The sequence below is a fragment of the Lycium ferocissimum genome, chromosome 6, assembly GCF_029784015.1.
Source record: "Lycium ferocissimum isolate CSIRO_LF1 chromosome 6, AGI_CSIRO_Lferr_CH_V1, whole genome shotgun sequence".
In the NCBI taxonomy this organism is placed as follows: domain Eukaryota; kingdom Viridiplantae; phylum Streptophyta; class Magnoliopsida; order Solanales; family Solanaceae; genus Lycium; species Lycium ferocissimum.
This window is the reverse complement of record NC_081347.1, coordinates 52,191,065-52,205,954: the sequence shown is the minus strand read 5'-3', so window position 1 is coordinate 52,205,954 and position 14,890 is coordinate 52,191,065. Positions and strand designations below refer to the sequence as shown.

The 14,890-nt window shown below is 39.9% G+C and overlaps 1 protein-coding gene across 1 annotated transcript; it reads left to right on the top strand.

Annotated features, from left to right (window-relative positions):
• The first annotated feature begins 11,968 nt into the window (after positions 1–11,968).
• Positions 11,969–14,399, top strand: LOC132059795 (homeobox-leucine zipper protein ATHB-54-like). The gene is made up of 3 exons (XM_059452576.1): positions 11,969–12,369; positions 12,901–13,304; positions 13,869–14,399. Exons 1-3 carry the CDS (start codon positions 12,234–12,236, stop codon positions 14,268–14,270), a joined length of 942 nt encoding a protein of 313 aa, XP_059308559.1. The 5' UTR covers positions 11,969–12,233; the 3' UTR covers positions 14,271–14,399.
• The last annotated feature ends 491 nt before the right edge of the window (positions 14,400–14,890 follow it).

Here is a 14,890-nt window from a genome sequence, read left to right as displayed (position 1 = left end):
ATTTATTTTTCTATTAAAATATCTTTCAACCCTCTGCTTTTGTGCTACCATTCGTACGAGGGCCATCTCTCTGCCTTCCTCTAACAGCTCCAAATCGACCGCCATTGCTTCTTCGTTGGACTCTTCCGTGGTCTGGGTATATCAGTTGCTAGGCTCCTCGATTCCACAGGTATCCAGGCCTCGGCCCCATATACCATGTTTTAGCCGCAGTTTTATATGCTCATAATACCCTAGGTAATTCCTCTGGCCATCTTCCTTTGGCGTCTTCCATCTTCGTCTTAATGTTCTGGATCAAAATTTTATTGGTCGACTCTGCTTTCCCATTTGCACATGGGTGGTATGGCGAAGAGGCAATTCGCTTGATTTTCAACCCTTCCAGGAACTTGGAGACCTTCGCCCCCAATGAATTGAGGACCATTATTGCATTTTATCTCCTTTGGCACCCCGAACCTGCATATGATGTGATCATAGATGAAGTTTATCACCTTCTTCTCTCAGATCTTTTTGTATGCCTTCGCCTCCACACATTTGAAAAATAGTCTATCAATATCACCAGGAATGTTAAGTTCCCTATGGCCCCTGGCAACAGTCCCACAATATCAATCCCACATTTTAAGCAGGGCCATCGGGCTACTACTGAGTGGAGCAATTCAGCAAGCTAGTGGATCATAAGAGAGTGTCGTTGACATTTATCACACTTTTGAACGAAGACTTTGGCGTCTCCCTCCATCCGGGGCCAATAATATCTAGCCCTTATTATCTTCCTGACTAGAGATTCGTACCTAGAATGATTCCTGCATCTGCCTTGGTATATTTCCTTCATTACATACTCTGCCTCCGTTAGTCCCAAACATTTGGCTAGGGGGCCAAGGTACGACCTAGGATACAACTCTCCTTCATGTATGAAATATCGTGCAGCTTTGACTCTTATAGCTCATACGACTTTGATATCTTTAGGGAGAGTCCTATTTTGCAAATAATTTGTGATGTCATTCCGCCCGTCCTATGTCAAACTAGTGGTGTTTACCTCGTGTAAGCTAGGGTCCAGGACAGAATGCAATACATGGACTATGGAGTCCAATTTTGCCTCAGTTGCCCCAGTCAAAGAACCTAGGTTTGCCAAGGCAACGGCTTTTGTGTTCATTTCTCGAGAAATTTGAGTGGCTTTCCATTGTTTGAAATGAGATAATAACATCACGACTTTGCTCAAATACTCCCGCATCCGATCATCTTTAACCTCATATTTGTTGAGGATCTGGTTTATGATCAGTTGAGAGTCACTTTTTAATTCCACATTCTCGGCACCGAGCCCTCGAGCTAATTACAAACCTGCAATCGCGACCTCATAGCCCGCCTCATTGTTAGTCAAAGGTCAACATTTAATGGTTTTTCTAGTCATAGCCCCTGACGGGTAATCAGGATGATTCCTAAGCCCGTGCCCTTTGTGTTAGCAGCTCTATCCGTATATACGACCCATTCTCTGGAATGCATCATGCCCCGACTGTAGTTAGACAAATTTCGCTAAGGCTTGCGACTTAATGGCAGTCTGGGGCCGATAACTGATGTCGTATTCACATATTTTGATTGACCAACTTCCTAACATACCTGAAAGCTCAGGTTTGTGCAAGATGTTCCTTAAAGGAAACGTCGTTACCACGCAGATCGGATGGCATTGAAAATACGGTCTAAGCTGTCGAGCAGCGACTACTAGAGCCAGGGCCAGCTTTTTAAGCTGCGGATGACGAATTTTGGCCTCGGATAAGGCCTTACTGGAATAGTGGACAGGCGATTGCATACCTTTTTCCTCGCGGACCAGCATAACACTTACCGCGGTCTCTGAAGCAGCCAAATAGATGAACAAGGGCTCCCCTACCTCCGGCCTCGCGAGCAGCAGTGGATTTGACAGGTACTTCTTTAAGTGTTTCAGTGCCTGTTGGCATTCTGGGGTCCACTCGAAATCTTTTTTTTTTTCAATATGCTGAAGAACTTCTGGCAACATTCAGACAACCTTGATATGAACCTCCCCAGAGAAGCTATCTTTCCAGTCAACTGATGTACCTCTCTGGCATTACCAAGCATGTCTGGTATTTTCTCGATTTCCCGGATGTGGTCAGGGTTAGCCTCGATGCCTCTATTTGACACTATGACCCCAAGAATTTCTCAGAGCCCACTCCGAAGACATTTTTCTAGATTCAACTTTAGGTTGTACTTGAGAAGGATATCGAACATTTCCTGCAAATGACTTATATGTTCCTCTATTTCCAGGGACTTAACAATTATATCATCCAAATAAATTTCCATACTTTAACCTAACTGAAGTTGGAACATCCGACAGTCAATTGGTGGAGAGTGGTCCCTGCATTCTTTAAGCCGAAGGGCATTAATTTATAGCAATAGGTCCCATGCTCTATGATGAACGAAGTCTTTTCTTGGTCCGCCGGGTCCAACCAAATTTGGTCGAACCTTGAGAAACATCCAAAAAACTGAGCAACTCGTGCCCGACCATTGAATCGATAGTCCTGTCTAAGAGGGGCATAGGGTACGAGCTCCTCTGGCATGCCTTATTTAAGTCTTTTAAGTCTAAATACATTTAAAAACTATCAGGCTTTTTAAGGAGTACCACTACATTAACCAGCCAGTCGGTATGCTTCACCTCTCGAAGGCCCCGCGCTTGATGAGCCGGGCTACTTCCTCCTTGACAAACTGACTACGTTCTGCTAATACTGAGCGTCTTTTTTGCTTAATGGGCTAACAATTTAGATTTATGCTCAGCTTATGGTTTGCTAATTTCCAGAGGGATGCCTGCAATATCCAAACCCGTTACTCATGTTACTTGTTAAAAATTCTAGTAGTTTTTCCCGAAACTCTGGGTCCAAGCTCTAGCCCAGGTATACCTGCTCACGGGAAAGGTATGGACATTAAGCGGTCAATTCAAGATCCTCTGTCGTGGTTCTCCCTACGTCAGTCTCTTCCGGTGCGACAAATCCTCTTGGTATCCTATCTTGCAAATCCTCTGGGGGTAACTGTCACAACCCAACCGGAGGGCTATGACGGGCACCCGGAGCTAACCCACCCGGGCACCTCTCATTGTACATTCACATTCACATCTAGGTGAGCTACATGGCCTACTCATGATTATTATACATCAATAATTCAGATCTCATCTGGGCAAAGACACTTCTATATCAACATCAACAACTATGCCCATGTACATATACACAAGCCGACGAGACTAACAAAATAATATACAAAATATGAACCGATAAGGCTAAAAGACATCCAGCTATACACAACTGTCTACGAGCCTCTAGAGAGAGTATGTAACATCATATAGACGGGACATGACCCCGCCATGCCCATATGTATATACACAAAAGAATAGTACCAACAACTGTAGCTTCGAATCAAATTCGGAGCTCTTAGCCTCTCGAACAAGTAGTCTATCTCTCTCGTCCACCGCGGTATGACGCAATGTATCACAAACAAAAGGACATCAGTACGAATAATGTATTGAGTATGTAAAGCATAATCAATAACATAATAGAAACATGAGAAATAACATAAGATAGAAGAGTCATTAGATGATAGAGCCGTTTGTACCTCTAGCAACGTTCATCATATTTTCTTACCCTTTTTCTAATAGGAACCTTCCACTACATGTGCTTACATATATAGCAGTACCATACCCTACCATAAAGGTTCGGTGTCTCACGTACCTGGCCGTGACAAGGCCTTGTCATACATACCTGGCCCTACCAAGGCTCGGTGTTATCTGTACCCAACTGCAGTGGTGCGCGCGCAATAAATATCGTACCCGACCATATAAGCTCTATGTTCTTAGTAGTCATACTTATATATATATATGGAGTACATGAGTATCATCAATATCATCATTATCATTTCCATTTATACCCTTCCGTAGAGGAACAACTATCATAGGGACGAGACTAATAAAAGATTATAAGAATATCAAGAATCACGAGCTTTAGGATTCTAGGAATGAAGTCATTTTGGAAGACATTATGGAATTCATGTGAAGGTATATAACAATGGGATCATGCCTTATTTAAAGAAGGGTTAGCCTTACATAGTCTTCTTAACTACTTAACATTCACCACCAAAGCTTGGGAAATCTACATTTAGAAGGATTCATATCATGGTTAAGCCTTAAAGACACTATTAATTCAAACTAGAATAATTCATAAGCTAACTAAAATTAGGCAGCATTTTCCCTTTTCCATCTACTTCCATCATATTACAAAACAACTCCCAAACAACTATAATAACATACACAATATCATAATCAAGTAATCATATCCCATTAAGTCTCGAAATTCATTCTCATACTCAACTTATATTATCAACTTCGCACCAACGCTTTGCACAATTGCATACAGCACTTCCTTATCATAATTATTACCTTCCATAACAAGACTATACCCATAACATTCTAACAATGATAACCCAAGTTAATTTACTACATAAAATATCATGAAATCTATATTTAAGCTTTATTCTCTACTTCTTTTCCTCATCCAAGTTATTCAACAACTAAACATGCTTAATATCATGAAATAGGCATGAAAACTAACCTTTCATCTCATAAAAATGAGCCTTGGAGCAAGTTATCAACTTGTATGAAAACTCTAGCTTCAATACCCAAGAAATTCTTAAAGTCTACTAACCCTAGTGAGCCTCCCAACACGTGAATACCTTGATTCTTACTATTTAATCTTTGATTTCTCTTGGGTTAGTGTGGAATATGCTTGGAGAGGGTTTTAGAGTGTGGAATATGCTTGGAGAGGGTTTTAGAGCTTTCAAGACTTGGGAGAAAGTGAGAAATCAAATAAATGAACAAGGGTGGCCACATATAACTAAAAAGAATTCTGGCCCGACCCGGATATACGACCAATTATACGGGCCGTATAAATTATACGGTCCGTACAATTAGACTGTATAATCCAACCAGAGATCCGCCCAAATCTGTAAATAATCTACGAACCATTATAAAGGCTGTATAAATTATACGGTCCGTATAAATGGCCGTACAATCTGGAAATTTTCGAAACTCATCCTCATCGATTCGTTTAATCTCCAATCCTTATGGAACCTTGTTGGCACTTGTATAACACTTCATTAATCATCTAAGGGTCCCTATAATAGTCCCTCAAGACATTACTAAATTCGCATCAATCAACTATTGCGAAAACCTTTCCAAACATGACTTACATTTCACTTCCTTCAACAAGCTTAGTTTCACATATTCATATGATTTCAAAATCTTATAGTACGCACTTTAAGCTATCTAATACTTTCCTTAATCTCGTAAGGACTTCATATTCATCTTAAGCTTGCATAGTCTATTCGAAATGCAACAATCTGAAATCTCCGAGATGTAACAGTAACATTATTACTTGTTCCCTCTTGTGTCCGGCCGCGGGTTTGGTACCGAGGCAGAAACTGTGTAATTGCTAGGGATCGGCATCACCTCGGTCATCTTCAGTGACCACCATAGTCACATTCTCCTGGCTGGGCTCCGGGTCCCCTCGGACTTCAGTGATCCCCCATAGGGTTGGAAACTTCATGACCCGATGGAAGGTAGAGGTTACCGGTTTCATGGCATGCATCTAGGGCCTCTCTATCACCAAATTGAAGGGCATCTCCCCTTCGAGGATGCGAAATAAGGCCTTCGAGGAGACCTCTTCCACATGAGTAATCAACTCGATTTTCCCTCGGGTGGTCTCGCTGGATAGGTTGAATCTGGTCAAGATTTTGACCATCTGGATCACCTGTTCTGTCATCTGCATCTCTTTGAGGACTATGAGTTGTACTAAGTTCATAACGCTACATGGATCAATAAGCACATGCTTAATGTTAAAGTTGGAGATTTGGAGAGATATTACCAGTGCATCGTCGTGTGAACCCCCGATGCTTTTCCCCTCATCATCATTGAACATGAGGAGGTCTTACGATGATCCCTCCCTCCTTTTCTGGAAAGGAAGGGTTCTTTGGCAGTTCTTGGGATACCGCCATAACTATCCTTCCTTTAAAGATTACGTTGATCATGCCCAGGGGTGCTGGTTGTTCATGCGAAGTCCCGGTCCCTTTCTCTCGCGCGTACTTGGATCGATTTTTAAAGAATTCCTTCAGATGTCCTTTTCACAATAAGTCTGCTAACTCGTAGCGCAAGTGTTTGCAGTCTTTGATTGAGTGTCCCGGAATGGCGTGATACTTGCACCACAACTCCACGTCCCGTCTATTAGGATTAGACCGTGTTGCTACCAAAAACCTTGCTTCCTTCATATTTTTCATTGCCATGACTAACTCCCCAACCTTTACGTTGAAATTGTAAGACGACACGCTCGGTGGGCCTGACTCATTTAGTGACTTTCTTTGTGACGTCTCCTTATCTTTCCTGGGTTGGCCTTGGTCGTACGATGGCCTGTTAGTTCTTACTTCACCCTTTGGAGGGGGCGGGCTGTGTACGGCTCATAGCAATCTCTTGGGTTTCTCTATTTGGCCGGGAGAGCATTTTTGTGTTTTTCATGCGTCCTACCCCTTATTTCAATTCGGGCCTCAGTTCTGAGGTCATCCTCTATCCTCATTTTGTCCGTGTACCTATTGTTCACCACGTTCCAAGATTTGGCTGGGAACTCCCTCAGGTTTTCCTTTGAGTTTTTAATGCATCCAAATTATTAGCGTTCAAACCGTTTGCGAATGCTGCAGCGGCCCAGTCCTCAGGGATAGTAGGCAACATCATCCTCTCTCGTTGGAATTTATCCACATAGCTGCGGAGTAAGTCATCCTTCTTTTGCTTTATGGTAAAGATGTCTTTCTTGTGTGTTTCAACCTTTTGAGCCCCGTCATGAGCTTTTACGAATGTATCTGCAAGAGCGGCAAAAGAGTCAATAGAATTTTCAGGTAAAAGAGTATACCAAGGAAGTGGTCCCTTTATGAACGTTTGATTGAATTATTTCAACGTGACTGATTCAATCTAAAGCTGCTTGAGATCGTACCCGCTGATGGATGCTTCAAAGGTCGTTATATGCTCTTCTACATCTACGATCCCTTCATACTTGGGTATGTCCGGCATCTTGAACTTCTTTGGGATAGGTGCGGGAGCCGCACTTAGTTTGTAAGGTATTTTTCTATACTTCCTTGCTGCTGCTCCTTTAAAGATAGGGGTTTCCCTAGTATTTGACTTATTCGGTCATGGAGCTCCTTCTCTCGCATAGTAAGACTTGTTAGTCTGCATTTTGCTCAGCCGGCTCCACCCTCATCTGTTCTGTGTCCACTACGGAAGTGCCGAGCGCCTCGATAACCTTCAGGTTATTTGAAGGGCGACTGACCGGTGTTATCTCAAATAGAAAGTTTATGAGATTTTTCATGCGCTCTATCATCGCGCTATTTGATGCCAGTACCGCGGCGAAAGCTACTTTTGAAAAGGGTTCTTCCACTTTGTATATCCCCTCGACCTTAGAGTGAAGGCGCCTTTTCCTTTTTATGGAATAATGCCCTTTGGGAAGCATTTCCCTACTCTCTGCCGAATAGTCAAGATAGTTCTCCTCAGCAGGGATCTTGTTGTGAGCCTTCACCGGGGGTGGTGATAGCTCCTCTCTCTCCTCTTGTCCATCTAACTCTGAGTTGTTTCCCGTTAGAGTTCTGCCGATCCATCGATCGCGAACCCTGTGGGTCTCTTGTTCCGATTGGAAGTGTCATGCCCCAAATCTGGAGCGGCGTGACCGGCACTCGGTGCCAAACTAGGCCCGAGTTAACCACTCTAAATTTGAAACTCTGATAAGGCCTACCTATATACAGACAATACCAACAAGCCGGCGAGGCTGTAATCTGGATATATATATATATATATATATATATATATATATATAATATGCTGGCTATCTCGTCTGAACTAGGCACACACACGCCCAAAATATATATACACAACTGAGCAAGACGACGAGGCTGCTATGTATGCTGTAAAACAAAAATGAGAGACGACAAGGCTACGTGATATCCCAACTACATATAACTGTCTACGGACCTCTAGGGAACACGAGCTGTAGAAAGGACAGGACAAGGCCCCGTCATACCCATATATATATATATATATATATATATATGTCAAAATAGCATACCAAAAGGGATTGCAGCTCCGAACCAAGTGAAGCGCCCTGCCTGCGGCGAGTGGAAGACCTACGAGGCCGGATCGTCTCTCCACGGCTACCTAAACACACGGACATGAACACGGCGCCCCAATGACGAAAAGGGACGTCGATGCGAAACAATGTGCGAGTATGTAAGGCAATAGAATAGCGAAATCGGGCGAAAATAATACAATGTGGAGGCCAAAGAATTCCCTGAAAATCTCACCGGACCTGTCTCATATGAAATGCAATATAATACTATTATACATCTCGGCGACCAAGTGGCCGGGCAACTAAAAATTCTCGGCGACCGTCGGCCGACAATCTGTCTCCGGACCCGTCGGCCGGGGCATTCTATCTCGGCAACCCGCAAGCCGGGCATTCTGTCTCCGCGACCCGTGAGCCGGCATATCTGTTCCCTGACACCTTGGCCGGGCATTCGACCAAGTGGTCAGGCTAAAGAAAATGTATTTATGTATATCATGCATGAGCTAAAAAAAAATACCGACTCTGCAACATGTCTCTTTTGTATCTCTCTGAACTCAAAGCCATAGGGAGGGAATATGGCCCCTCAGAAAGAATAACATAACACTTGGAAACTAGGCAACAATATGACAAACTCTACTTTGATAAATCTCTAGTCATAAGGTTTATTACACTCTTACCACATATAGAATCATGCCAAGAAAAGAAGGAACAGCCTTAACATATCTTTTTGGTCTCCTTAATTACTTAACGCTTATCCTTCCAAGCTTGTAAATCTACATCCAAGAGAATTATCGTCATATGCTTGTCTTAAGCCTTCAAATTAAATCCCCTTAAAATCTTCCGAAATTCAAGCAGCATCTCCCCCGTTTATATCCCTAGCCCGAAATCACAATACCAACAAAACAACAACAATAGGAACATCAATATCAACAATATCATCATCAACATCAATATTCTCAATGAAACATCCCACACGATGTTTCCCCGATTTCTCAACCAATCACTAGACTTTACGAAGCTTTCTGCACTAAATTTCCATGGTACAATTCATAATACCCGCGTAAAGAATGTCCTTACCTCGATCAAGTTTGGTAGGGCTTGAAATCTTATTTATCTTCGGCAGCCTCCTTTGATTCGTCGAGATTCTTTGTTTAGAACAAGAACTACAAGACCTTATACGCTTCCCGAGCCTAAATCCCAGGGTTTCACTTGGGACTAAAATTCTATGGAAGAAGTTGGGAGAATATTCTAGGGGGTTACAGAAATTTTTAGGGGTGTTTGGATGAAAAAAATAAGGGGTAAAACCCCTTTTATAATGTTCTAGGGTCGGTTGGCACCGACCTAGAATTTTGGGGTTCTGTAGCGCGCGTGTCGCGCACTGTAGCTGCGCGTTTCTGCTATGCCAGCCTGACTTGTAACGTCCATAATTCTCTACTCCGATGTTATATCGATGAGCGGTTTGTTACGTCGGAAACTAGACTTCATGAACTTGAATTTAGGCTTTTGCTTTATGTCAAAACTCCTCATATACTAAAAGATATTTTTCCCCAATTTGGCTCATTCTTGTCGTTCAAAGTAGCGCTCATCTTCTTCCAAAGTCATACTAACTCAACTTCTTCCACCCATTTCGTTATAGGACCTTCCGGAAATCCTCATATGTCTCCTTTACTCATAAAATGTACTTAATAATGCTTCATCCCTTATACTCCAATGTTGTTTTACTTAGCCATAGTTCAACATACTTACGCTCAAATTAGAAAAGTGCTTCTCCGCAAGTACGGGGTGTAACAGGAACACTACTCACTGATGTGGTGTTAGCTGATTCAGGCATGACCAGGTGTTTTCTAACGAAACAGTTCTAAACAAGTGAGAATTTAGGAGTTCTGCTATGAATCAGGACAACATCACAACTGTCTATCCCCATAGACGGCGCCAAACTGTTTTCCGGTAAAAAAGGATTAAATCAGAATATCAATTAGAGATTTATTTTTACAGGGTTTGAAGACAAGTGAGTCGTCTCCAATCCGGGAAACTCTATTATGTGTTCAATTTGGTTGAGTGGTAGTGAATACAGTTAAAACAAGATGTAAGATAGAAAGCAAGAAATGATTCAAGAATGTATCTATGAAACGATTGATGTTCTTGTGTATATTGCTTAGGGAGAAAAGAGAGCTAAGGGTTGCAAAGAGTGAGCCAGATCCCGTTCCTTTCATCTTAAGCTACCCTTATATAAGCCAAAGTTGGATTTTTCAAACCCTAAAGTACCGATGAAGTGACCTCTCTGTGGCTTCAACGTTAGTATGTGTTGTGACGCCCTGATCGAGGTCGACAGATGTCACTCGGGCTGGTAGGAGTGGAAACCAGTTGTATGAACCCTCCAGACCCCTCGAGCATTCAGTCATGCGAGCTAACTCCGGGTGCACTTTTCACCTAAGTTGGTTCTAATTTTTCAAATACCAAATCAATCCAATTGTGTTGGATTTTAAAATCTATAAATCAAACCAAACCAATATAAGTCGGATTTTTCAACCTCGGATTTTTTTTGTGTTTTTGTTCGGAAAAGCCTTTATATAAAACATACTCCATCTGTTTCAATTTATGTGAACCTATTTCCTTTTTAGTCCGTGCCAAAATGAATGACCTTTTTCCTAATTTGGAAATAAATTCACTTTATGAAATGATTTACAGCCACACAAATATTCAAGACTTATTTTGAACCACAAGTTTCAAAAGTCTTCACTCTTTCTTAAATGTCGTGCCCATTCAAATGGGTTAACATAAATTGAAATGGAGGGAGTATAACTTTTACTTCAAATATTTCTTTAGTCATAATATGATACAACTATATAATTAAGGTGTTTCTTAAGAAAATAACACAAAATGTGAGATGAGTGATGACATTGTAATAAAATATTCAACATAAGAGATATTGAAATCACATAAAATAAATATTGCTAATTAATAAGTCATAATGAACATGGTCATAATCTCAAAATTCTAAGTCATGCTAAAGTAACTACAGCTAATAAGTATTAATTACATAACAAAAATAAAATAAAATAAAGTTAATATTTATTTCAGTGCCTACACCAATGCAAAACTAAAGAATAGATATCCAACGTTATTGTCATTCCTAGTGATAGAATTGAATTTCGTTTGTTAGCATTAGTATTAATTTGGTTTTAGTTTGAACTTTATTTGAGTTGTTAACATCTATATATGAGTTGTAAAACTTATTGGACCATTCAAAATTTTAAGTCCAAGCTTGAAAGAATATGTTAAAAGACAAAAACTTCGAAAACATTTAAGAAATATTTATAAATTGCATTACGAATAAAAACTTTTATGTATGAAATACTTGTACTAATCCATATAAGCATTGTCGGGTTATTTTGGTTCGATTTAACTTTTTTTAATTAAAATCAAACCAAACCAATTATAGTCGGGGTTTTTTCTCAATACCAAACCAAGTCAAACCAAACCACTAATCAGGTCTTTTTATCAGTTTGATTCGGATTATCGATTTGGTGCATTTTATCGATTTTCTCTGTATATCCCTAGTGTTTACACTTTACACCAAATCAATTCAAGTTATTATGGTTAAGTAATTTAGTGAAGTGAAAATATACATCAATTAATCACGGTTAACTGATAGTTATGTATATTTAGACACATGTCATGCACATATTGGTTTGGTGTAAACACTTAGATATGGGTAAATTTTTACCAAAATAGCAAATTGAGTAAATTTTCAACAGCAGGGGCTTAATAGGAAATTCACAGAAAGCTCCTCTTATCACTTCTAGTGAGCTTGTTATAATCCCCTTCTAGCTCTTCTTTCCCTTGCAGAATCTCCTTTTCCATTTCATTTTCTTCCTCTCTTTATCAACTACAGTTTTGTTTTTCTTCACTCCATGTTGAGTTTTCATCTCACTTCTTTGCTTCCTCTTCCAATTCGGAATATTGACTGTGATCCTCATTTATAGTACTTGATCACAACCTTCTTAGTTACAATTGACAAACTTTCAACTTAATTCAATAGCCCAATTTTCCACTACTTGATTCTCCTCTTAACTCCTTAAAAAAATTAGAGGAAACATGGAGGTTGCAAGAGTTTATGAAAGTTCTAATATGACTACAAACAATGGATTTCTACTTCCAAATGAAAGTCTTTCCCCTCCTTCTAAGGTTCTTGATTCTCTTTGGGTGTCCAACAATTCCCCCATTTTCCATGGTAATAATCTTCACCTCCCTGCTAGACGGATTCTGGATTTTTAGGTTGTGGGTTCGGATTATACTTTTTTGACTTATTAGGTTCTAAATAAATTATTTTTACATATTAAATGATTTTTTTAACACAATACAGAAGTTGAGCCAAGTTACTCATAACTACGACACCGGCTCTGCCTCTTGAATATCTTGTAAGCTTATAGTTCTTAGACTTTAACTTTTGATTGAGTGGTGAGTCGACCTTTTGATGATTATTAGATTGTAGCCTAAGTTCACAAAAACTATTGATGTAGTAGTGATAGAATTTCCCTAATCTCTGCTTTTATCAAGAAAAAGATCAAACTTTGAGCAGTAAGTTTGAACCTTGTTTTGCACAATTTCTGGACGAATTTTGTCACTTTTGTTTTATCCTTGATTATCTGAACCAGAAAAAGGGTCTGATTTAGCAGTCAAGAAGTGGAAATGTACACAATAATATAATATGGTTCTCATCATGTATTTGTGAGATTTAAGTTCCTTCATTGCTCTGTTTCAGGCTCTGCATCCATGGTTAATTTCGACGAAACCCGAGGAGAAAGGGGTAAAAAGAGGTCATTTTTTCCTCAACTTGACAATAAAGAAAATATCACCAACGAGGATGATTATGAGGTGTGTTTTCACCAAACTGAAAAGAAGATCAGGCGACTTTCGCCGAAACAAGTTCAGTTTCTTGAGAAAAGTTTTGAGGTAGAAAACAAGCTTGAACCAGAGAGGAAAGTACAATTGGCTAATGAAATTGGATTGCAGCCAAGGCAAGTTGCTATTTGGTTTCAAAATCGACGTGCCCGGTACAAGACTAAACAACTTGAGAAGGATTATGATGTGCTCAAAGCTAGCTTTGACAAACTCAAGGATGATTATGATTGTCTCTTTAAAGAGAATGAGACTTTGAGAAATGAGGTACTTCAAGCCTCTTTGATGCCTATCATTATGTAGTCAAGAAATACTTAACATTATTCGAGTCTATCATATTTCAATGTTTATTTCAGCAAGAAAAGTCACTGGTAATGTCGAGAACTGGAGTTAAAATGATAGTAGTATTTGTTAAGTCCCATATCGATTGGTGAGAGGCAAATTTGTCTCCTTACATGGTTTTGAACAATTTTCATGACTTGAGCCAACTTTTGAGATTAAGTTAGGCCAATTCTTTTCTTTAACATAGTATCATAGCCAGATCCCCCCCCCCCCCACCCCACCCCCACCAACACCACAAAGGCTTGCTTCACACGATGTTAGGCCCCGATCATATATTGTCCAAACTTCAAATATTCAGTCCTGACGTGGAGGGAGTGTAAGTCCCATATCGGTGGGTGGGAGGCAAAACTGTCTTCATATATGGTCTTGGATAATTCTCACATGTTGAACTAGCTTTAAAGATTGAATTAGGTCCAATGTCCATCTTTTGACAATATTAGAAGTGTACAAAATCTGTTCTAACTATTTGTTCTCCTTTTTCGTTCATAGGTCCATTTACTTAAAGAGAAGTTGCTCAACAAAGTAAATGATGAGGAAAATTCAGAACAAAACAATCCCATTAGTCCACTTGATGTAGAAGCTGACAATCCTATTGGGGTTACTAAAATTTTAGCTATGGTGGTGTGCAAGCAAGAAGATGCAAGTTCAGCAAAAAGTGATATTCTTGATTCAGACAGCCCACGTGGGAATTACACCTCTTTTTTTGAGCCTACTACTGATTCTTCAAATGTATTTGAGACAGAAGCATTGTCTGATTTTTCTCAAGAAGATGACAACCTAATTAGCAAGAGCCTTCTTCCCACACTATGCTTCCCAAAACTTGAAGAAGATCACTTACCACTAAATTCTTCCAATTTGGGTTTCGATCAATCTTGGTTCTGGCATTATTGAGTTTTGAATTATAAAGGGTGTTAAAAGCCTTTTGCCACATTTCCTTTTGTAATTTACACTTGCTGCAATGCAATAATATGTTGTATATAGGTCCACTAGGAGGAGATGAAAATCTTTGCTTGTTCCTAAGTGTTCTCATTGGCCCTTTCTTAAGCTCAAAAACAAATCAATGGTACTATTAAGGTGAATTCAGTTTATATTGAAGATGAAACATTATAGTATCATTTGGCCTTGTTCAGTGAAAACAAATGCTTTATTTAACTTCTAAAATAACGAAAAATAAATAAACTACCTCTCAATATCAAGCAACTTGGACGTACTACTAAAAAATGCTTTTTTGAGTGGATAAAATCGATGGACGTTCCGTTAAGTAAACTCACAAACTATAGCGAAAACTATGTTAGTTTTAATTTAGTTGTATGATGGACTCTCTCGGAATATACCGAAGGCGTATGTCAATTTCCTGTACTGACGTGATCATTTCCAGTAGATCACTTTCTGTCGGTTTTTTTATCAGTAAACCCACTGTTCTGATGGACTGATGTCGATTTTTGCCCTAAAAAAAGGGGTGTTTTAATAATGGGGTGACAATATGAATTTGTATCGCGTCGCTTAAGCAT

Bases quoted from the DNA above. Each gene is read 5' to 3' on its own strand.
- LOC132059795 (XM_059452576.1), top strand. From the start codon at position 12,234: ATGGAGGTTGCAAGAGTTTATGAAAGTTCTAATATGACTACAAACAAT. The intron at 12,370-12,900 runs GTAATAATCTTC...GCTCTGTTTCAG, and splicing joins CAATTCCCCCATTTTCCATG to GCTCTGCATCCATGGTTAAT. The intron at 13,305-13,868 runs GTACTTCAAGCC...TTTCGTTCATAG, and splicing joins ATGAGACTTTGAGAAATGAG to GTCCATTTACTTAAAGAGAA.